The 24,447-nt window shown below is 39.3% G+C and overlaps 1 protein-coding gene across 5 annotated transcripts in view; it reads left to right on the forward strand.

Annotated features, from left to right (window-relative positions):
- The window catches only part of PCDH11X (protocadherin 11 X-linked), a 426,119-nt gene that overhangs the window by 26,648 nt on the left and 375,024 nt on the right, over positions 1-24,447 (forward strand). For all 5 annotated transcript variants that reach the window (XM_023925911.2, XM_086850088.1, XM_023925912.2 and 2 more), the window contains exon 2: positions 16,046-16,629. In XM_023925911.2, the coding sequence (XP_023781679.1) occupies positions 16,090-16,629 (540 nt within the window). In that variant the 5' untranslated portion in view covers positions 16,046-16,089. The remainder of the gene's footprint in view (positions 1-16,045; positions 16,630-24,447) is intronic.

A 24,447-nucleotide genomic window follows, 5' to 3' on the forward strand; every position in this document is an offset into this window, starting at 1 on the left:
ATATGAAAAGAAAAATTAATTACATTTTTTCACCATGGCTTAAATATATTGTTGATATACACGAGATTTCCATGTGTTCAGTTAGTGAACACGGGAATATTCTCTGAGTATAAAAAGGAAACCTTTTAAAACTTTAAAAGCAGAAAATTCAGAAAGAACTTTGATTTATTTCTCATTATTTAACATAAATAAAAATACTTCTCCAACAACAAAATATAAAGGAAAAAAGAAAAAGGGATGCTTGTGTGCCACCAAGGACTGGAAATGTAAGCAACGTACACAAATAACTTTCAAAAGCCCAGGCTGCTTTCTCTCAGTATTTACCATGTCTAAGCTCCCTGAAGACTGCCATAATTAGTTTTCTCCCTTACAAGTAATTATGAGCACCTGTAATTTAAAAAAAAAAGTTAAAAAAAAAAAAAAAGTTGTGTTTGAGATACGATCCCTCGGGTATTTTCTTTTAGATCCTTCCTCATTTGCTCTTAGAAGTTCTTTTCCACTAACTTCTACTCTTGGGATACTTTAAATGGGATGAATTGTTCCTCTTCAATTACTTTTAAAACCAGGTGAGGCCTGAAAAAAAACACTTTCTCAAAATAGCAGTGAAGCACTCTTGAGGGAATTATGCAGTACCACACACAGGAGATCCTCTGGAGATTGAAAACCCCAGCATTATGTTCCTCTGCCCTTCTGCTTGGAGGTTTCACAGGTCAAACTCTACAGAAATTAATCTTCCATACCTGAATGTTGGCATTAGCTTTAAGCCAGAAGATTTGCTCAGAAAGAATTATTTAAGAGTAATTTTGCTTAATGCGAGGAACTGACAGGATAAGCCATGAAGTCTACAAAGAATTGCCCATTAATTTGACAAACCTAAACCGCTGACTATCTGGGAGAAGAATTTGATTCAGTTTTTATTCTAATACTGTATTGATCTTAGAATGTTCTTGTCATTCTTTTCAGGGCAGTTGGCCACTGATAAAATTTTGTGTGTTTTCCTTTCCATGAGGTATTTTGTAATTTCTGTGCATTGCAACACCAATACAAGCTGAGGGAACTACTTCATATAAGCAAATTCTCAGTGGTGGGTAAAAATCACTCAACCTCATTTAGTTTCAAAAGGCACTGATGTTTAAGTACAGCTCATATCCCTCCTTATATACCAGGATAGAGATGTGTAGCCTAAGATTTTAAACCTTTGGGTAAATTATAAAGAGCAGAAACTATAAAGACTTCCCAGGTTCTGGATAAAATGTCCATTATGAGAATTTTCTCAGTCTGTGCTGATAAGGAATTCAGCCCTTTCTGCTTTTGTATCCTCCTTTTGTAGAAAGAAATGCCACTTGTACAAGTTTAAAGGTGACTCATACTGAGGCTGTCTGGGAGACCAGGAGCTCCTGTTGTACAGCTCAGGAAAAGCCTAACTGGCTCTAATTTTCATCCCTCTTTTAATCCTTCTTAAAGACAATGAAGAGGATATGTTCTTGGAGGACAAAAACATCCACTGTCTTTCAGCTGTATCAGTTTCAGAATTTCTCTGCCTTTCTAACACATTAATATCAAACTAAGAAAAGGTTAATTAATACAGAACCCAGAAGTACAGTGTGCTCCAGAACGCCCTTTTTATCCTGTCATACAAATACTTTACAAGAATGGTATAAAGCTATTTAAGTGAGCCCTATGCTTGGCTCAGAAATTACCTATAGAAGCAGGGCTTTTCAAGGAGCAGGGCCCATTCCCTTTAAGGCCCCTGAATGTTTTTTGGGAACCAGCTCCACTTGGTTACATTCGACCTTTTGAAAGGACTGCATTCAAACAAAGGGGAGCTAATCCAGGTTTCTCAACAAGACTAAAAATGAAAGCAATCACTGGCTTTTCAAAACTTGCAATGGTCTTGGCTGGCTGTGCTCACCTTGTAATTGTATTTTCCTCAAGAGCCTTTCTCCCAAATAAGAGGTTGGGATGCTATTGTAATGTCAAATCTGACTCACTGTTACAGTTGCTATTAAAAGTTAGCAGCTGTAATTAGGGAAGAATTTTGAAGCTGCAGTGTTGTATTGTCAGTTGTAACAGCTTTTAATTATCTTATATTTTTCTTTAAAGTGATCAGCTTTGCTGAAGTTGAATGTGCTTTTATCATTTTTGCTCTGGAAATGAGCTGACACATTTAATATAATTTAGATAGAAATACTGTTGCTGCAGAAAACAATTGGAATCTATGAACTTTTTAGAGGATTTGAGCACAGGAGACAGCCATAGTGCTTAGAGGGATTTTGCCATCATCCAATTAAAATAGTCCTCCATTCTTTCTAATACCATTCTATCTGGTCTTAAAATGCGTAAGACTAATTACATTAGCCCGCAGAGGCTTGCATGGCTAATACTATTGGCCATTTCCTCAAATAGAAGAATTATAAATGATTAAACACTTGGCAAATAATGGCAGTTTTGCTGCAGGACTCGATGGGATCCACAGATACTCTGTTATTTCCCCCGTGCTGCTCAGCCTCGGAGCAGGTGCCAGTGGTGGAATTCCAGCAGCCAATTCCATTGTCCCCACCAGCTTACCCAGAGTCCAGGAGGAAACCAAACCCTTTTGTTTCTATTTCTACTCTGGACTTATGCTGAGGATAGAGAGAATAAAGGCAGAGCCTTATAGATTAGTCTGGTAATAGGACATGCCTCATTATGCACGATTTCTCTCCCTTTAAATCCTTTCAGTTGCGTTGGGGAAAAAATTTTGTTTTCCAGGGAAGATCCTGAATCTTAAGGATGTGGAAGAATGCAGTTGGTGTAGGAAGCACAGAAGAGTCTGGGTGAGCAGACTGTCCTGTGGCAGTGTGCAGCAGCCTAGAAGGCGAGATACAGCTAAAGAAACACTGCTCTGTATTGTCATTTTTGGCAGGCAGCGTCCTTGTCAATATGCATGAGCACTCAGCAGAGTGAGAGAACCTGTCACCCAGGGGATGTTACACACTGATGACAACAACCAGGCACAGGTCCTCTAACATGTACTTAGATTAAGTTCATTTACAGTTGTCACTCCGAGAGAAGGAAAACTGCTAGGCAGGAAAGGACAAGCAGCATTGGTGGTGGTGCAGCCGTTCTTCCAGCCGGCATTTCCACTTCTTGCATCCTCCTACATAATTGATTCTTCAAGACTGGGAAAAGGGAAAATTCTGTCTGCTTCAGCAGCTCCAACACACCTGAAAATTAATCCTTATATTGTGTTGTCCCCATGAGAGCCCAATTTAGCCCATGACCGTAGTGGGAATGCTCTCTCGCTTCAGCATGTTGGGATTGGACTGGATTCTTTAGATAAATACTGATTTCATTTATAATGTTCATATCCTACTAAAAATCCACCATGGAAGAGATTCCCAGTCATATCATGATCTTGTTCAGGTACTCTCTTTTAAATTATCCCAGCCTTTCCTGGTTCACACAGTCACCAGATTCTTTGGGGAAGGGATTAAATATTTGCTCGACTTGTTTTGGTTTGTTTTTTTATCCTGTTTTTAATGTTTGAGGAGGTGTGATGCCTTTCAGATCACAAAAGGAAGAGTTATCAAAGGGGTGTGGATTGGTGTCCTTTGTCCTTCTAATACCTGACTAGTAGGTATCAAGAGATGGGTAATAAAAGTGTAATTTCAGAAAGGATAAGACCTTCTCCTGGTGAAACTCCAAAAAAGCTCACAAAATGCGACAGCGGAATTTTATTGTCGAGAATCTACATATTAGAATTGAAATTTGGCGTGTGGGAGCATTAATTTATCACAGAGGAGAAGATTATTTTCTTTGAAACACGTTCAGCATTTAATTCCTGTTCTAGGCAGATGCAACACCTTGGCCTGGAGTTTTGTTTGGGTGTTTGTTTTGTAAATATAAATGCCCATCAAAGTAAATCTCAGCAGGAGGAAGTGCAGTGCAATGTAAATGCTGTTGGAGAGTTTTGGGCAGTTTTGTGGTCACAGTTGCCTGCAGAGTTCAGTATCTTGGGGAAACAAAATCTCTATTACCTTCAGCAGTTTTGTAAATAGTGGGCATGTTCTATTAAATTTTGCTTTAATGCTCAAAAGAAGTTTATTCCACCGAATGCTTTTCGTTATTCCCTTTCCATATAAGCACTGCATGTATACACACATATCTGTAGACACATAAATCCTAAATAAGTTTATAAATTGAACCAGGAGATTCAGAGTATTATGCTTTCCAGAGTAAATAGGTTTTTGAAAAAAAATATTTAACTTTGGCTTTCAAAGCATGGGATGAGATATGCAGCACTGGATGCACATTTCTCAGTGCTGGGGGAGCCCAAATTCCACTGAATTTCAGGGGGACCAAGCCACTGATTCTGACTAAACTATTTGTGATCTGACTTACTTTCATGGGCATGTGGCAAATGAGGATATTTGAAAATTAGTCTGTAGAATTGGAATAAGAAAATATTTCCAGTATCTTCTGATACCTTTGAACGCAGCCTTTCCATGGGCTGAAAATCTTGCCATTCTGAGGAAAGCGCTGAGGGTAATTTAAGTTTTGAGTAAAGAAAGAAGCAGTCTTTTTTACTTTGAGGGACTATTGCCTGCTTCTTGAGATTATTGAATTTTCATTCCAGTATAGAGAGGAGCAGTATATCGCCAAGATGAAACAGAAAGCTTAATAGGCACTATATCTCTTGATGCTTATAGAAACTTAGCCAACAATCTTAAAAGACACTGAATTGGATTCTAAAATACTGACACAAATGAATTAGGAGGAAATAGCTCTTGCAACAGTTCTACCACATGTGCCATTCATGCTGTTAAAATATGACATTATTCTTAGTTTGGTTATATTCAATTAGAAATTACATGTGTTGGAGAATAATGGAAAGCCATAGAATCACAGGATAAGCTGAGTGGGAAGGGATCCACGAGGATTATTTTGTCCAGCTCCTGGCCCTGCACATCCAACCCTGGGCATCCCTGGGAGTGGTGTCCAAATGCTCCTGGAACTCTGGTAACCTCAGGGCCATGACCATTCCCTGGGGAGCCTGGGCAGTGCCAGCACCCTCTGGGGAAAGAATCTTTGCATAGAAAAAGACTGGCATTTATTTTTACAGCAGGATACTGCAATAATTGAAATTTTAAAAGCAGCTAGATTGCCTACAAAATGAATTCTTAGAGAAAATAAGTGTAATTTTCTTAACATGACAAGGATGTGTATCTGCTCCTCATTTAAAATTGCTAAAGGAAACTGTCACAATTCTGCTTGAGGGCAAGGGGCACTTGTCTATTATTTTTGCAGAGGTTTAGCTTGGCAATGTGATTTTGCTGTGCAGGTGAGTAAGTGGTGTTACTCCTAGTGAACACTTCAGGTCGTTGCAGAGTACTTGTTTTTGTCAGGCACTAGGTGGCCTGCTTGCTAAAACATCGCAGTGAAGCCTTTGCAGACAATCTGCAAAAGCACTGCGTGAAAAATCAGTAAATAAAAATGCATCTTTAATTTCTGATAGAGGCTGAGGCATTCAAACTCGGCCATGAAAAGTTCCAGACACGTGGAACTCTGCAGGTGCTGTAACCTACCTGAAACCAACTCTGCACACAATTATTTTGTTCTTGTCTTGCAGACAAGATTTAGGCAAAAAATCAAAGTTTCCCACTAAAGATGGGATCCTGACGTGTATATTCCCTAAATCACAAGCTCCTTTGGGGGAAGGTAAAAGCTGACAAGTGCAATATGATATTTGTTTTAGCACCCTGATGGTTTGGTGTGTTTATGCTCAGAAACATGAAAAGGATCAGTATTTATAGTTTCTAAAGGGCAAATATAACACTGGTGTTCCAGGAGCTGGTTGTACTCAATCTGATCTACAAAAAAACAGAATTAGGAGCAGTAAGCAAAGCAAGACCTCACTGGCTTTTTCTTGTTGTTTTGTTTTGGTTGGGTTTGGTTTGGTTGGGTTTGGTTTGGTTTGGTTTGGTTGGGTTTGGTTGGGTTTGGTTTGGTTTGGTTTGGTTTGTTTTGGTTTGGTTGGGTTTGGTTGGGTTTGTTTTGTTTTGTTTTGTTTTGTTTTGTTTTGGTTTGGTTTGGTTTGGTTTGGTTTGGTTTGGTTGGGTTTGGTTGGTTTTGGTTTGGTTTGGTTGGGTTTGGTTGGGTTTGTTTTGGTTTGGTTTGGTTTGGCTTGGTTTGGTTTGTTTTGTTTTGGTTTGGTTTGGTTGGGTTTGGTTGGGTTTGGTTGGGTTTGTTTTGTTTTGGTTTGGTTTGGTTGGGTTTGTTTTGGTTTGTTTTGGTTTGGTTGGGTTTGGTTGGGTTTGGTTGGGTTGGGTTTGGTTTGGTTTGGTTTGGTTTGGTTTGGTTTGGTTTGGTTGGGTTTGTTTTGGTTTGGTTTGGTTTGGAGTTACAGAGGGCTGGACATGACCTGTGGTCTCTCAGTGTTGCCACCTGAGTCCTGTGCTGGTACAAATCATGTTAAGCTGTGTTTTTCAGCAATTTTGAGGTTTTCATTTGTTCTGTGACTCTTTTTAAGTAGATGTGTGGTGATGGCTCAGTTTGAGCTTTGGCTATTGAACTTTAAAAGAAACAAAAACCTATCTATTTTATTTATTTAAAATGTAATGAAATAATAATTTTAATAACAGGCATACATTAAAATAGTTTTGCTGTTGAATTGAATTGACTAACCATGGAATGATTTCAGTGTGATTAATGAGCTTCTTTATTTCAGGTCAAATGCAGGACTAATGAGATGGCTGAGATTGGAAAGATCATTTGATTTACCATTGGTAGAATTCTAGGATATTAGTGGTCAAGAAGGGTGCAATCTTTTGCTGTTCTGCAAAGACCACGTGAGGAGGATGTGTCTGAATCAAGGCATGAACATAATCTGCTTTCCACACAACACTCTTGTGGTCATCAGCTTGGAAATTTATCTTGCACACATTTTTCAACTGAATTCCCCTAATGCCTCTGTTCTAAACCAGATAAATGAACAAGCAAGAGAAAGCCCCATTGCACTGATTTCTAATTGTACAGGAAAGGGCATTGTGTGGCTTGTGTAATTACATGTTTCGTTTTCTCCTGAAATCATACTAATTTAAAAAATGGATTCAGGTAATTGGTCATATTTTTCTAGGACAGGAAGGATGTTTCCACCTGACATTTGTGTCCTTTATTCTGAGTATGAGCAGAACACACCAGCAAATAGAATGTGGTGTGTTCCAAGAAAATGTCTAATCGTTGTTTTTTTCCTCCAAGAAAACATTGTATCCCAATAGAAGAGGAAATGTAAGGACTTGCTGTTTTGTGATTTGATCAAAAAGTGTATTCCTCCTTACTCCAGCCAAATCTGAGCATGAATCTCTTGAATTGATTTCAAAGAAAGCAGACTTGGCAGGATCCCTCAGGCCACAGAGAACGATTCTCCATTTGAAGCGGTGCAGCATCCATCCAACGCTGCTCTGAGAAATAACATTCCTCCTCCAACTCTGCCAAAAAGAGACAAGAAATCTGTGATAGGTGGCACACACACACTCACACGGTCACACACAAATGTCCTGTCACTAGGGTGGGAGAAGAACTGAACAAATTACTGATGGACAGGGGGATATCACTGCGAGACTGCCTGTAGGAATCCATCATGCCTGGATATCAGAAAATAGGTGTGGTGTACTGCATCACATAAAACACAGCGGAATTTTAGTAGGAAAATATATCTGCAAACTTTAAGGTACTCTTTATGTACTGGTCTATTTGAAAAAATCAGTATATCTTATATACTTTAGTGTATATGTGGGACCAGCACCATGAAGCTGCAATGGGAATTGTGTCTGCTTTTCAACACCACAACACTTTAATACTTCCAGTTTCTATACCTGAATAGAACTTTGTCTTAGGGAATTTTGCTGTGGTGAGTTTAATAGATATCTTATATTCCACACACCTGGAATCCTAACAGATCTTAGAACACCAAATTTTCTTTACTACACAGGATGTGAATAAGTTCTGAGCTTTTATTTTACTGGAAATCATTGGGATTTCTGACTGACACATCATCAGATGTTAAAGATTTGAAATGTTATTATTTTCTCAATTCATTTAATCACAAATCAATATTTCTGCTCCTTATACCAGTAATTGATGGAGCAGTTAATCTTGTCACTGTTGTTCTTCCATCTTGTGAGGCAACATGTAATTATGTCCTTGTGTCACTTGTGTTGATCTTGTTTAAGAGATTCAAAACAACCTCTGTGTAGAAAGGAAAACATCAATTTTCTTGGCAGGTCTTGGATTTGTAGGCATAATTAGCTGATGTAAAGGAGCAGTCTATCAGTTGTGTTTGCATGACATTTCTATTACAACCCTAATACAAATGTCTAATTTCCAGAAATAACCAAAATGTCTTTGGCCATTTTTAATTTCTTGAAACGGGCAAAGTGACCAAAATGTGGAGCACAATAAAACTTACAAGTGATATTTTGTACAACCTCATTTTATTCAAGAATCCTCTGTGCTGGAATTTTTTCAGCTCATAGACTGGTTTGTGTTTTGTGATGTTTTTTGACTTTTCTGACTTGCATCTGAATCATGAGCTGTTACCATGTGGAGAAGCCACTCCATTTATAGCAAAATGATTTTTTCACTTGGGTTTGTGGAGTAGGAACACGACTTTTACACAAAAGAGAGGAAGAAGGATATGTATCTATTTGAAACTTGAATCAGCGATCACACTACTCCTTTAAAATTTCTCCTCAAGTAATTTCTGCTTTCAAGAACTAATATGTGATTTTCTTAAAAAATGTTCTGTGTAATGTACCAGTAATGATAGAATGCATCAAGGCCCCATGATATTGGGTGGGAAAACGTGCTTCAGTAGGACTTTTAAAAGCTTTTCCATGAGCGTGGTGACCTGCAGGACTCTGACCCACAGATGCACACTGCTCTCATCAGTTTTTTCATCTTTTTTCATTATTTTTTTTCATTTTTTTTTCATCATTACCTTTTGAAGCTGTTTATCCTGTTGCATTGTGTCAGAAGGAGGAGGATGGATGGGAAGCAGCACCCCAAATATTCCAAACTTCTCTGTTCTCCATGACAAGCCTGAGTTTGTGCACATCACTTGTGTCTGGAGGTCACTGACAGTGAGCTGGCCACATTGAGTCAGTGGAAATGCAGATTTCCAGGCAGAAATGTTTTGTCTAATTTGCCGAAGGTTAATTGGACAGGGTTTGGTGAGGAGGAAGGGAAAAAAATAAAAAAAAAACACAAAAAAACCCCCCACATTTCCCACTATTTGAGTACAGTCCATGAAGGAGCTGCAGTGTCTTTATGAACTTTTTGGTGCTTTCTGCTCTCACAAATGGTTAAATGAGAAGTAGATTGCTTTGGTTTTATGTGGAACTCAAGGGGTTGGAAGAAGGTGACTGATTCCTGCTCCTCTGGAATTCATGGGATGTGTGGGCTCTTGGCAGAATTGTGTTTGGAGTAAGCAGGACAATATACAATACAATATTAACAATATTGTACACAATATTAACAATATTAACAATAAAACAGCATCCTTGCCCTGACTCACAGCTACCAGAACTCTTTAGTGGACACTCTGAAATGTGGATTTTACCAGTGAGAAACAAAAGTTATTCACTGGCAGCGAGGCAGTAAAGCAGAATGCATTATGTATGAAACAGGTGATCTCAACAATTGCCATTCCAAAGGATTTGACACAAATGACTGGAATCAGATTGACTTGCATTTTTAAACAAATAAAAATGTGTTTTATGTTGGAGTGAATCCAGCATCCACGTAGGTGTTTCCACATGGGTTCTTGTTGTGGCCCCAGAATCTCTTGCCAGTGGTTCATAGATGATTTTCCTTTTGTTTGTTTTAGTACAGATTTAATTTTCAGATTTGAGGCATGAACAGATTTTCAAGTACCAAAACCAGAGCAATTTCCACTTGATTGGTAAAATGTATTCATGTAGTACAAATACACAAATAAAATGCAAAGAAAATGACATTATGAATCATACCATTAACAGCTTGATTTTTGTGATGTTTTTAGGAGTCAGCCATTGAATTATGGTGAATATATATTTGAGTTTGCAGAGCAATGTTGTGTTCACTTTGGAGTTGTTGTGGTCTGCAGCTTTGTAGGGGGTTTGATGTTGGGTTTGGTTTGATTTTTTGGGTGTTTTTACTCTATTTTTTTTTTTTTTTCTTTTTCTATTTGTTCAGGCATCCCACTATTACTTTCTATGAAAATAAAAATAGCCATCAGAGAAATCTTCAGCTTTTTTTCCAAGATACCTCTTCTCAACCTTTAGCTTTTATGCAGCTCCAATGCAAAAATGTTCCACTGCTAAAAGCAGGACCATTTCCTAGTGTCACTGGTATATAAATAAATTTGACACTGCATATTCTCACAGGTCTCTGAAATAAGTTAGAGGATATTTTTAAAGTATTTCCTGGGTGGCTGCTAGTTGCATTTTCCCAAATGTGGACTGTACTTACTCTTCTAGTAAAAAAGGGACTTCAGCTTTAAAGGGATTAATTAGCTGCAATTAAAATAAATTACTTCTTATGCCATATATCAATGTGATTGAGTTTAATTTGTTCAGCATGCTCACTGCCTATTGTGTATTTATAATTCTGTTCACTCTTTCCATCATTTTGATACAAGTTTTAATCAACACTCTTCCTATTAGTTGCAGATTACTATCAGGAATAAAGAATTCTATCGAAGAATTTATCAGTTGCTTGTTTTCCACACCTTGGCTGCTTCTTCATGTGGCTTGAAGAACCTGTGTTTTGGTCATTAACTTTTTATTTCCTCAAGTGAAGAGCATTTCTTACCCCCCATGATGAAAAAGCAATAAAAAGAACTAAAAATACTCTATTTTTAAAGCAGTGAAGACTGAATCAGGAGAGCATGCAACTGTAAGCAAGCTGTGCCTCTCACTTACTTAATTCTTTTGTTGACTTAAATGGATGTGGGGTGATGTTTTCTCCTGGTGATAAGAATTTCCAGTTCCATTTTGTTCATCACTGAAGAAAAATCAAATTAAAGAAACCTCATTGAAGTCAGTACCATCACGCTCATAAAAAATAGATCAAAGAATGAATCAGTCCCTTAGTGGATTTAGAGTAAAATCATATGAGGGAATGAATTTGAAAGGCCTGATAATATAACAAATTGTCTGTTTCTCTTTGAGGTAGGTCTTTTTCTTTGAATATGATAATGAAATATCCTGTGTAGGGAGTGGATCCTGTGGATAAATATTGATGGCTGCAAATAATTTATCTTTGAAACACCACGGAGCGTGACAGCGAGTTCAGCTTGGTTGGTGGCATTTGTGCCTTTAAAAAATGGGGGGGGATTTCTGTCAGGCAACAGCTCTGTGGTGTTTCTTATTGTCATCAAAACCTGTAAAACACCTGTAAATGCTGTACTTTTTTAAAAATCAGTCTCATCAAAGCCAGCCAGTTCTTTAGTGTTGCCTGGGCTTTGTGGTGGCAGAGTGTGTGCAGCCAGGCCGGTGGCTTAAGGCAAACCAAAAACCCCAAAACTTCCAGCATCAAAAAATCCCCACTTTTTTTCACAAAGCTGAAATCCACACCAACGTGGCCCAAGAATTCCAAAGCTGTGCAGAGCTGCCTAATTGACAGTGGACACTTTGGAGGGAGCCCCAGTGAAGTGGAAGAATTGCAAACAGCTGGCTTGTCAGTGAAATAACGTAATAATCACGGTATTGACTGGCAGATAGAGCTGTGTCATGGGGATCTTTGGCTCTGAGAAACACCATTTTAATACAGGGATTTGAATGCTCCTATTTAAGGAGCCCATGGTGGATTAGCAGCAAATGAAAAGGATATGATATTGAAAAAGTGTGGTGTGCTCGCTAAATTTGTCCAAGTAATTAAAATAGGTTGGGGAATACGAAGATAAGAATGGGAGTGATATTTTTCAGGATTTCTTCTCTACTATGATTTTAATAATTGGATGTTGATGTAGCTTTGGACTTCAATATTCCTAATTTTTAAAAATATAGTACCTTTTTCTTTGAACTTGGTATGGCAGTTAAAAATATCGCCGCCACTTGTTTGTTGTGTTCTAATCCAAATCTGAATCCAGGTATCAGGAAATGGTGTTTTTCTAATTTGAAGTGGACACCTGAACTCTTCTACCCCCTTTAATTCTTTTCTGAGATCATCTCAAGGAAGAAATAACAAGTTCTGTGATAAAGGAAAGGAAAATTCTTGCTCAGGTGGGACCAGATGGAGCCTTGTGCTTAAAGAACAGATTTAGATTCTACCTTCACATCCTGCTCCATTGGGTGGTTACAGTTTTTATATTCTCTCTACTTTTCAAGGTGTGATTTGGCAGTTGCTAAATGAAGATGATAATGAACAGCACTAATATTTAAATGACACCATTAATATTTGGTCTATTGGGCAAAAAGTCAGGTATAGTTGAGTGCATAGACAGCCAGATGAAGAAAAGCAAGTTTAAACTTCTTTTTCTCCTCCTCCCCTCCATCTTGTCCATCTGGGCCATTTGCCTTCCTAGTTGGGAAGTCAACAGCACAGACAGTAATGCATTCTCTTGAAAGCTGGGAAAATGGCTTGGCAAGCTTCGTGTTACCTTCTGTTAAACAATTTGATTTGTTCTCAATTTTTTTTAATTTATTTTTTTTTAACCGCCTTGAAAGCGTGAGCGAGTGCTGGAACCCATGAAAGGTCCCTTCGACTTGGGCTTCTCTCTGCAGCCTTCTGCACTTCTGTGTTTCCTCAGGCTGGAACACTCTGCTTTCATAAATGCCTTTGGTTGCTAGAAAGTGCCTCTTGCTCCTGTTCTGTGCATTGCTGTTGCCATAGTATCCCTATCAGAGCTATGGCACAAATGACAGGCAACGTACAGCGATGCCTTTATAAATAGGATTCTGGAAGAACAACACTTTCCTCACAACATCAGATATTCTACTCCATATCCAAGCAGCAAACTTGTGTCACGTTGGGATATTATTTTTTTTTTTTTTTTTTCTCCTTAAAGGCCTACAGCTCTGGAATAAAGCTTCAAAAATGTTGTTGGGCTTATTTTGAAAGAAAGAAAACTATTTTAAAAAATAATGTATTGTACAGAAGTTCAAGCATTGTGAACCATTGTTGGTTGTTTTTTCCTGCTAAACTAGCACTGTCTTACATGTCTATACCCTTTAGTCAGTCAGGACAATCTGTGACATCAAAAGACACCACAAAAAAACACGTTATCATGTATCTGATGTGGTTTATATCTGTGCTCTGCTGTTTTTTCATGCTTTAAAGTGTTTTCTTTACTATGACACAAAAAGGATTTCAATAAAATGATTCAAACTTGGTTTAAAGTAAGTAAAAATGTGCATAATAATGTTATGCCAAGTTCCACCCTGCAGTTTTCCTTATAAAACTCTTTGAGTCCTGCTGGTGTTATTTTATAATCCCTGGAAACTCGACTGCAGATGGAACTGGGGGTACAGGTTTAGAATTTAGTTTGAATATAAAGTATCTCCTGGTATGATCTCAACTTTCAGAACTGATTCAGGAATATTATTGATGAATTCTTTAGATTGTTGCATTTATGTACTCATCCTCATATAGCTTTGCAAAAAAAAAGAAACAAACAAAAAACCCACCTATTTTTAATGTATTTATTTGGAAGATTTATATACCTGTTTATGCAATATTTTTATGTGTTTATAATTTTTAAGCAATGCAACACTATTGCCATAGAAGAATTTGGGATAGGGGCTAGAATTTGGTTTATATTTATGGATGGTGTTGGGTTTTTTCATTTCCTCCCCTCAGAAATGTAAATTTGAGATATTATTCCATCAGAATTTGAAGGGTTTTTTACCCCTGCTGTGTTACTTTTCGTTTTGATTTGTAATAGAGAAGAAGTGGAAATTTTTTTCCTTGTAATATACACAAAACATGCAACTATTCTGATTATTCTTTTTTTTTTTTTTCGTGGTAGCATTTAAATATCAACTTTTCACTGTAACCCATACGCTTTTATTGGTGTTTTCCGTAGGAAACAAAGTAAATCTATTTATTTCAGTAATAATGGATACAATGATGTGCTTCCCTGAAATAAGGGTGCTCTGCAGGTGGAATGCACGTGGGCAATTACTTCAGTGAGGTGACGATTGCTGGAGCTGCATTTAAAGAAATATAAGACAATTAATAAATAAAATTATGAGAGCCAAACTAATACACTTGTACACCATCACCAAGTCATTCATTAGGCTCACACTGCTACCATGGCATTACCATAATGGTAATCAGGAGCTGCTGATGACTTCTTCCTTATTTGCATATTTAGAATATGATATGATAATGGTTTATAGAAAGCTGTTGGTCCTGCACTGTTGCTGCTTTGGGTGTTGTGAAGCCCTGAAGCCCAGGGATAAATCAGGAAATTCCTGAAATGCCATCCCCTTCTCAGCAATCTCCTCCAGAACCGTGGAATTACTCAGGAAGCAAAGCCTTTTTTCCATAAGTGGGGGCTTGCAGCATTTTCATTTCATGTACAATCATGGAAATTGTATCATTTTCTCCTTTTGTATAATCACGAAGCCAGAAGATGCTGTCCAGTGAAATGGTGCTGACATGGGGATCCACCTTGCAGATGGAGCTGGAATGTTCTTTGTCTGTCACTTGCTTCCAAGCCAAAGCAGTTCAGCGTTTAAATGGAATAGCAGTATTAATTGTTCCTAACCTGTTTCACTGCAAAATCAGAGGGTTTACTGTAAATTACCCTGCAAGTGGCACTGCTGAAAGGCAGTAACTAACGGGCAATTACTGGCATCAGTAATTTCTTCAACCACTGCAGCTTGATCTGCAGAAGTAAATCAATCTATGCTGTGACAGGGAGAATAAAATGAGGAGAGACAGGAAACAAAATTACACTTTTACCTGCACAGTGAAGAGAAGGGAGCTGTGTTAGCACAGGTATATTTGAAACAGATGCTAACCCGATGGGAGCTAAGATTTCATTTACAAGAAAAATCACTTTACATGGAACTCTTGAACGTTTACCTGAGAGAAATGCTATCCTAGCAGATCCTAAATTCTGGACTGGCAGAATTATGTAAAGATTAGGGAAATATTCAATATATGGAGTTCAAGAGAGTGATTTAGTTCTTAAAAACTCTTGGCTGAAGGCTCTATGCAGCTACACAGATATCTGTGTGTACCTGTAAATCCTCCTATTCCACTTCCACCTTTCTTGAGGTTGTTAGCAACCTCAAGGAGGGAATATATTGTTATTTGGAATATATGGTTATTTGGAAACCAGCTTGGAAAGTTTTTCCTCTGTGCAGAACAAGTTTGTATCTCCCTTTAAAGGTATTGGTGTTCCAGAGTGCTATGAAGAGGCATCACAAAATTTAAAATTATATGAAATTTCTTAACAGTTCACTAGACAGATTTCCACACATTGTTGGCTGAAGTTCACCAGACTCCATTTACATAATAACATTTTCTTGCCAGTTTAAGTTCCTGAATTAAAAATATCCAGATTTCTTTGTTGTTGTTAACAAACATTACATAATTTTGTCAGTGAAAAACTTGGGGGGAGAATTAAGACAAGTGTTCTTCTATCCCCATATTTAAGCAAGAGGTATAAAAAGATCTGGTTCTCAGCAGATGGTTGCTTGCAAACTTCTTGCCTACTTTTTTCTTAGGAAACAAAAAAAATAAATGAGGACAATGTGGGAGAGAGATCAAAGGAAGAGATTTTCCTCAGGAGCAAAGGAAAATCTCACGATGGTAATGGGGGATTCCTGTACTTATTTCTTCATTCAATATGATCCAGCCCTAAAATTCTTACCTCAGTATTTAGTTAAGGGCTTCAAGTAAAAAGTTTTGCAAGGAATTCTATATGTATTTAGGAAGGATTGAGTCCAGTGTGACTTTACTAATGGGGCTTTCAAACATGTTGTAGGAAAGGAGCTCCTTTTAGCTCTCTGTTGCTTTAGGAACACAACATTCTGTGACTTTTAAAGGATTTTCCTTTCCCTTTCCCCAGCTACTCCTGGTGTTCTACACGAATACTCATTAGTCATTCTGGAGATGGACTTGCTGTCTGGAACCTACCTCTTGGCAGTCTTGTTGGCCTGCATCGTGTTCCAATCTGGCGCACAGGAGAAGAATTACACCGTGCGGGAAGAACTGCCTGAAAATGTGCTCATTGGCAACCTGCTCAAGGATCTCAACCTAACGCTGGACCCCGACGTGCCCCTGTCCTCCCCGCTGCAGTTCAAGCTGGTGTACAAGACTGGGGATGTGCCCCTGGTGAGGGTGGAGGAGAACACCGGGGAGATCTTCACGGCTGCCAACCGCATCGACCGCGAGAAGCTGTGCGCCGGCATCCTCAGCGAGAACCGCTGCTTCTACGAGGTGGAGGTGGCTGTTCTGCCAGACGAGGTGTTCAGACTGGTCAAGATCAGATTCCTAATCGAGGATATAAATGACAACGCCCCCCTTTTCCCCTCGACAGTTATTAACATCTCTATCCCTGAGAACACAGCCATTAATTCCCGCTACTCCGTCCCGTCTGCCATCGACCCTGACATCGGCGTCAACGGCATCCAGCATTATGAACTCCTCAAGGTGGGTTTCTTTCATCCTTCTCTGTTGCTGTCTGTGTTATTGTCCTCCCACAAGTGTTGCCAGTCCTCACCAGCCCATCAGAACCCCAAAGCTGTGTGTTGCAAGCAGAAAGCCAAGAGGGTGAGCTGCAGCTGTGGTACAGTGCGGGTCCGTGTCGGGATGTGAATCTGCAGCCCCGAGTGCATCCCGGCGCATCTCAGCCTCACTCTGTGGGGAGCTGCATGTGTTCATGTGTGACTGTGTGACAGTGGGATGAAACATCCACGTCTCCACCAGCTCTGCACCAGCATCCAAAGTGTTTGTGTGCTTTGGCTGCCAGTCTTCCTGGACCATTACAAATGTAATTAGTAAAGTCCTTATTGCCACTGACACGACAGTGCCGAGTGCAGAAGTGTTTTGTGGTGGGTTTATATCTCCTGTTTTTATGGAGGCATTTTTTTCATTTCTCTCTTGCACCACTGTTGGACTTGAGCAGTAGAACTTGTCCCAGAAGGTGATGTGATGCTCACCTGTGCATGAATGAGCTGTTCCAGAGGGAAGGAGTCCTTTTGTCAGAGCAGCTCTGTAATGGCTGGGCAGGAGCAGCTCCAAGATGTGCAAGAATGCAAGGAGAGCAGTGCCAGGGACCTTGTAAGAGCAGATATTTCATATTCTTGCTTCTCTTATGCTTCCTAGCGAGTAACAGGGGAACAGAAGAATAACATAAATGTGATGTTTACATAAACAAGAGTGTGACTGCTAAATAAATGATCGCTTTTGTTTGCTTTTACTGAAACAAAATTACGACCAGGAAAGAAACTTGCCCTGAAACTGTTGGGGGAAGCTGAAATTACCCTCACTTCCTTTGATTTCTCATAGGGAGCTATTTTTGTTTTGGCTGCTCAGCAATCAGTCTGACCCTCCTTACTGCCAGAAGAATATAGATTATATTATCCAATATATTGCTGTCTATCTGGATAGCTGATATTCATTGATATCAGTACTTACTAACAATTTAATAAAAATAAAACTCTGCCTCCTTTTAGCTCTTTTAAATTGCTTGGAAGCTGAAGTAATTGTGGCAGTGTGGGTGCTAAGGAGTGACAAAGACTTAAAAATCTCTTTTGGGAAACTGCATCCCACTGGGCATTTCTGGCTAGCTAGCAAAAAAAAAATGTATTAAAAAAAAAAAAAAAAAAAGATGCCACACATATCTGTCTGCTCTCATATATCTGTCTGCTCTCAGTGCAGCCAAGGAAGTTAAAACTTTCTAAGAACTTAATATAAAGTCTGAAGATGTTGTAGTAATCTCTTTAAAACTTTTCCTAGGTTACAGGAGAGCAGGTATACCTACATGTGTGGGTTTTGGGGTTTTTTTTAGCTAGCTAAGCAGAAGCATCCAGTGGGACAGAGTGTTCTTTGTGTGGCATATTAAATGAGATTTTGGGGACTGAATAACAGCATATTAAATAAATAACAGTAGGAGTAGGAGATAATGAAAAAGCCAGGGTTACACACAAAATGGGGCAAAATAATACCTGGTCTGAGCAGAGAAATGTGAGTTATCCGAGAGAAAAGTGCTGTTATTGTAGGAAAACTGTAGGAAATGGCAAAATCAGGAGTCCCTGTGCCTGATGAGCAACAGTTCAGATCACCACAATAGCAGTCCTGCTTGCTGAGCTTATTTCTGCCTGTGCATTCAGGGGCAGAATGGAGCGGGTGAGCAGAGTGGGAGCAGGTTTGTGTCACACCAGTGGGAGCTGAAATCCAGCCTGCAGCTGCAGGGCAACATGAGAGGGTCTGCCTGAGAGGTTTGTCACCAAGACATGTGCAAAGAACTTTCACATATCAAATTAGTTAATTTAAATTGTTTAATTTGTAGTTAGGGGGAGAAAGAATGAAGAAGGACCTGTTAAATGATTATCAGGTGGCTCTGAAAAACTGCTTTTGCCACATAATGGCAATAAAGGTGGTTCAACACATGCTGGTTTGGACTGGAAGTTTTGAAATCTTGTGCTGCATGTGCTTCAAACAAAATTATTTGTGAAATAACAGCCCTTTAGGCAGATCTGAAAGCATTAATTGTGTTTTTCCCTTGAATGCCTGTTGGTCAGGAGTTTTTTTGAATTATGGATCTGCTCCCTTTAAATGAGCAATTTCACATACTTTGGAAATGATAAAAAACTTTGGAAAAAATAAGTTTCTGACAGCCAGGCACCATTTGGAATAGTATTTCCAGATGTTACTCTACAGGTAAATTTCAGAATGTTTATATCAAAAGTAATCACAAAATTGATTAAAAAACCCCTAAAACAGTAGAAATCAAGGATTCTGGTGATCAGGCAGAAAATGCAGCCTGTATTTCCTACAGCAGGGGAGGACCAGGAAGATAATTCAAGGCATTAAGCACCTTTCCTATGAGGAAAGGCTGAAATAATTGAGATTCTTAAACCTGAAGAAGGCTCCAGAGTGACCTTGTTGAGACCTTCCAGTACCTGAAGGGGCTGCAGGAGGGACTCTGGATGAACCTGGAATGACAGGACAAGGGAAAAGGGCTTTGTTCTGACAGGTTTAAATTGGATACTGGGAATAAATCCCTCCCTGTGAGGGTGGGGAGGGCTCTGGATCGCTGGAAGTGCCCAAGGACAGTTTGGAGGGGACTTGGATCACCCTGGGATAGTGGAAGATGTGGAAATCAGAAAAGATGATGCTTTAGTGGATGTGCAGCAACAGCGTGAAATGTTCTGTATTTTGGACAAAAAGCAATCAAAACCTGGCAAATTGTGACCTGGAGAGAAAACTTTTCAGCTGTAATTCACTTTTGAAACAAATTTAGCCAAGATTTGCTTATTTCCACATCTGTGTGAAGCCAGGGCTATTTTGCCTGAATATAGGTAGATGGAGACTTTGTCCATAAGGAATTCTAAAAAGAGAGAATTTCTCACTGCGTTGTGGGTGTTTAACACATTTTCAGCCACTCTGCAGCTCCTTGGGAAGGTCACAGCCACGTGTTACAATTTTTTCTCAGTTTGTTACACTTACCTTACTGCCCCTCTCAAAGGGTGTGGAAAAGGCCAAATATAGTTTGTGAATTTATTTTGTTTTGCAAACCTGATGAGAAATTATAAAGCCTTTAAACTAAATGACATATTTTCATGCTCTATTTTTTTTTTTTTAATTTTTTAATGCCTCTTGTCAAAACCCCTTAAAACAGTAGAAAACAAAACTTTGTCAAGAATTATAGTCTTGTATTTTGGATTCAGTGGAAGCTTTGTAAAGCAGGATTTGATTTATTTAAAACAAGACAGTGCTTTAATTACCACACTGATTAACACTCCGGTATTTTTTGCCTGCCTGCATTTTATCAAGGTGTACCTGAATAGAAAATAACTTCTTTATATGTAAGTGATTCATGGTACTGCATCCTCAAAACTTTCTGGGTCTCTGACTTTCACAACCCTGTTTGAAATAGATGAACTCTAAAAAGGCATCAGTTTTAGTGTTAATAGAAAAGAGGAGACAGTCACGCAGAGCTTCTTGCTGCTCCCCAAAGCTGCTGTGTGTGGCATTATAAAATATTGTGTTTCTCTGCTGAGATGCCCCAAGGTGACCATAGAGGGAGTGACATGAAGGTTTCACTTGATAAACTGTGTTTTCTGTCAACGAGGGGAGGAGGGAGAACTTAGATATTATTTAACAATAGAAGAAAATTCACTTAGAATGAGGAATAGCTGGATTGGGGAAGAGGATGGCACAACACTGATGGTGGGAGCTGGTAGGTGCAGCTAAGACAAGAAATAAATGGCCAGATGGAAACCCAACCATTTTTGTCTCAGCTGAGATAACTACTTCAAGTATAAATGGGAAATGATAGGGAAAAAAGAGCTGGGCATTCATAAATAGAAGTAGTATGTGAAAACAGTTGGATGCAAGAGCAAATTGTGCATTGAAACCTTAATAAACAGTGACTTCTGACTGGGGATGAATCTACAAATACTAATGTTCTGGTTTAACCCAGGGCCAGCCCAGCCACAGGGCTTTGTTCACCTCTTCAGGGCAGGCCCATTGTTTACAGACTGACATAAAATGTGCATTGTGTCAGGCAGTGCCACCACGGTGCCATAAATACCTGCTTGCTGCTGGTGATTACACTGTTCCAGCACACATTTCAGCTCAAGGCAAGCTGATATTTAATATAACCTGATTAATACACTTAATATTTATAGGTGTCACAGGCCTCTGCTTTGACTGCAGAGATTTGAGTGTGAAGCATTTCTTTGTTCTCTTAAATGTGAAAAAGGTGAGCTGGTTCACAACAGGTTTTGAATAGGAAAGGATTCGCACAAGTGAATGCTTTAAATATTTTTTTTTTAATTGGTTGCTTAGCATTTCTTGTCAGCTAGGTGTACCATGTGCACTAGAAGTGGCAGAGGTGCAACAGGAACAGAGCTCTTTCTGAGTTGATCCTGTGTGCTAATATTTTTTTCCTTTAATCCTTTGCAGTTTGGGGGAAATTAGATAGGTTTCACCTTTATAGTTCCATTACTCTTACCTGTTGCAGTAATTTTGCTGTATTTACCCATCAGAAGCAGCTGGTGCATTCCTAGATTAATGTAATAATCTCTTTGTAGCTGTCAGTTCATACCTCTGTAATCTGACAGAACAGATTCCTGCTCAGTCTCACCACACGTCAGTCGTGCCTCTGATGAGGAGAGTTTCATCTCGCTGCTCTAGATCATCTTTGTGATGCCTTTCAATAGAAGATACCCCCTTCTTTCTGATACAGTTTGTCAATTCCACGACCCATGGAAGATGGAAATCACAGTTCATCATCCTTCAAGCATCATATTTCATGTTTGCAACCAGTTATTTCTGAGCCTCACAGCAGTCTTGGGTTTAGTAACTGATATCGCTCTCAAGATCAAGAGTGGGAGATGTTTTATGTAGAAGTAAATATAGGAAGGTAGTTGGAATTACAGACAGATTAGATTTGTAGTTTTATGTGTATCAGAAAGTCATATTAATGAAATCCTTGTTGATGATCCTGTTGTAAGCAGGGATACAAATGTGAAGGTCAAAAGCTGGAGCAGTGGAGGAGTCCAACAACCTTTTTCTGTTCTGTTTGTGTTTTAATGCTGCACCTGTGGGGTTCAGCACACAGAGAAAAAACGAGATAGGAGGTTTAATGTCCCTGCAAACTCAGTGCACAGTGACACAGAGTTTGATTTTCTGATCACAGGTGCTCACCAGATCAATCCACCCTCCCAACACCAGCTGCTGGGGGCTCCCATTCCTGTCCTTGTTTGTGCTGTCATTCCTCCCAGAGCAGCCACCCTCCCCTTTCCTCTCAAACCATGTCCCATGGCTTGTCACACTGGAATTAATGTGAATTAAACTAATGTGGATGATTCTTCAGCAGCGTGAGAGGACAGTGAAGTGGTTTATTGGCCCTTTCAGTAGGTCACAGGAAGCCTGGGGTTGTTACCAACATCTGCATTCTGTGGAAAAAACTGCCAACACAGAGCTTTTATTCTGCTTGTAAACAGATATTTATTAGTACTGTCAGGTCTTACTGAATATTGTAGTTAGATGCTCATTCAATTAACTAATTCCAACTTTATTTTTCCTAATTTTTCTACAAATCAGAAATTATTTGTGAGTTTATTGTAACCCTGTAATAACGAAATATTCTTCCACTTTCTGATTTTGTTTGTCTGTTATTGGCAACCCTTTCTAGTAAGGGAAATATGGCTGATAGGAAGATGGCTGTTCAAGATTCCAAGAATTTTGGTTTTAGAGACTTTATTTACTCAGGAAAATGCACCATTCAGATATGAGATTTCTTGACTTCCTCATAGATCTTTTCAGCATTTCTCTCTTCTCATTGAGGGAACACTAGTTGTTCAGCGAGATTTCAAGACTAATTGCTACAAAAATGAAATTACACTCACACGGATGTTACAGGTAACAACAGCACTTAGGTGCCTAAAACTGAGAAACTGTAAAACCAGATCCTGGATCTGACAGTGCTTGCAGACAAGGTGAAAATAAGATGCATGTTAAAAAAAACCAACATTTGAGGGCTGTTGTTTTTTTTTTTTTTAATTATTATGGGTTTCTTTTCCTTCTCACTGTCCTGGAGCTCAGACTAAAATTTTGAGTTTCTGCTTGGCGAGGGGGACGGTTTGTTTTTATTTCACAATACTCTGGAGGAATTCAGTCCCCACCTGGATGTGATGAGGAGCTTTAGCTGAGGGCTGGGGTTGGAGCAGCTGATTTCCAGAGGGCTCTTCCCACCAGGACACTCCGTGGTGTCCTCCAGACCAGGCTGGTTTCACCCTCGCTGGGATGTCTCAGATGGATTAAACTGCAGACATTTCTGGGGTACTACTGGGTCTTCTTTCCCATTTTGTGTGCCAGCACAGAGAGGGAAGTTAATGGATTTAGGGAGCTCAAAAATAGATTTAGGAAGTTTTTTTTGCTTTGGAGTTGAGCTCCAGTCAATCTCTAAGGTCACTCTCTAGTGCTTGTAATTTAATAAATAGAGAGTGCTGGACATGTTGTCTTTCTAAGGTAATTTTTAGCTGCCCTTTAAAAGAGATGCATTTTGTAGGACAGACAGGCTGTCTTTTGAGTGGTGCTGAGTACTTTTGTCCTAAATCCACAGTGGAGGAATAGGTCCGACCCAAAACATCTTTCCCTTTTTCATTTGCCGATAGAAGTTCAGAGTTTTGGTTAAAGTCAACACATCTTCAGGTTTTTTTTGACATGGATGGTTCCCCCTCTGTGCTTTTGCCCTCAAGACATGCTTAATTACCATCTGAAGTTCTTAACCTTTGCAAAGGCAAAGTCACCTTTGCAAAATTAGTTTATTTTCATTATTTTATGCTGTAGCTGAAAATCCTCCTTCTTCCAAATCCTCTGCCCCATCTGCTCATTTTTCTTGCAATCCAAAATACCAAAGTATACAATCCTTTAGAGAAGATTTTGCACTAGAATAAAACTCCTGCTCAGTAGCAATTTGTCTAGAGAGATCTGGACAGACAAGTGGTCATCTGTGAACATTATTGTGAAAAAGTCGCCTGCTCTGAGCTTGAAAAAGGAAAAAAAAAACAGTTATTTGCATTCCTCCACAGCTGTGACTTGGTGTCTGCGAGGAGATAAAAGTCTGCTCCTGCCTGGTGCTAGTGAGTCAAGGTAATTGCCTGTTGTTGGTTGATGCAAGGCTCCTTTAGGGTGGTTTATGGCACTGTAAAACTGCCAGCTCCCGTTTCCCTGACGGCCCTTTGGGCATCGACTGAGGACTGCAGGACAAAGTCTCGCTGCAGGCACAGCAAGTTCTGTGAGTTAGGGTGAGGGATAAGTTGGTGTCTCTTTCTGCATTCCAGGCTCTGATTTTCACACGAGCTGTCATGGAGCAATAATATATAACTTAGCATGTTTCTGAGTGGAGAGGATGATGGACTGGAGCTGCAAGGCACGAATCTGTCAAACGCTGAGCTCCACTGCATCTGTCTCAGCTGAACATCATCGTTTGCTGGTGTCTGCACAGATCAGTTTTAGCACAGATGTGGGGATGCTTTCTGAGCACACAAGGCTCAGGATTTGTTCACACAGTCAGCACAGAGAAAGGAACATTTTCCCAGCAGCCATCGAGAAAACAATTGTGTCATTTATAAGAAATCGCCAATTACGTGATCTATCATCTCTGGATGGATAACCCCAGTAAAAGCACTAAAATGCCCCTTCCAAATCAAGTTATACTTTGTTTTGCATGATATTGGAGCTGCAAACATGCAGTGCCATGTGAAGTTACAAAAGGTAATAAAAGTGCACTCA

This window comes from Cyanistes caeruleus, chromosome 14 (genome assembly GCF_971803275.1).
Source record: "Cyanistes caeruleus chromosome 14, bCyaCae1.hap1.1, whole genome shotgun sequence".
Lineage (NCBI taxonomy): Eukaryota > Metazoa > Chordata > Aves > Passeriformes > Paridae > Cyanistes > Cyanistes caeruleus.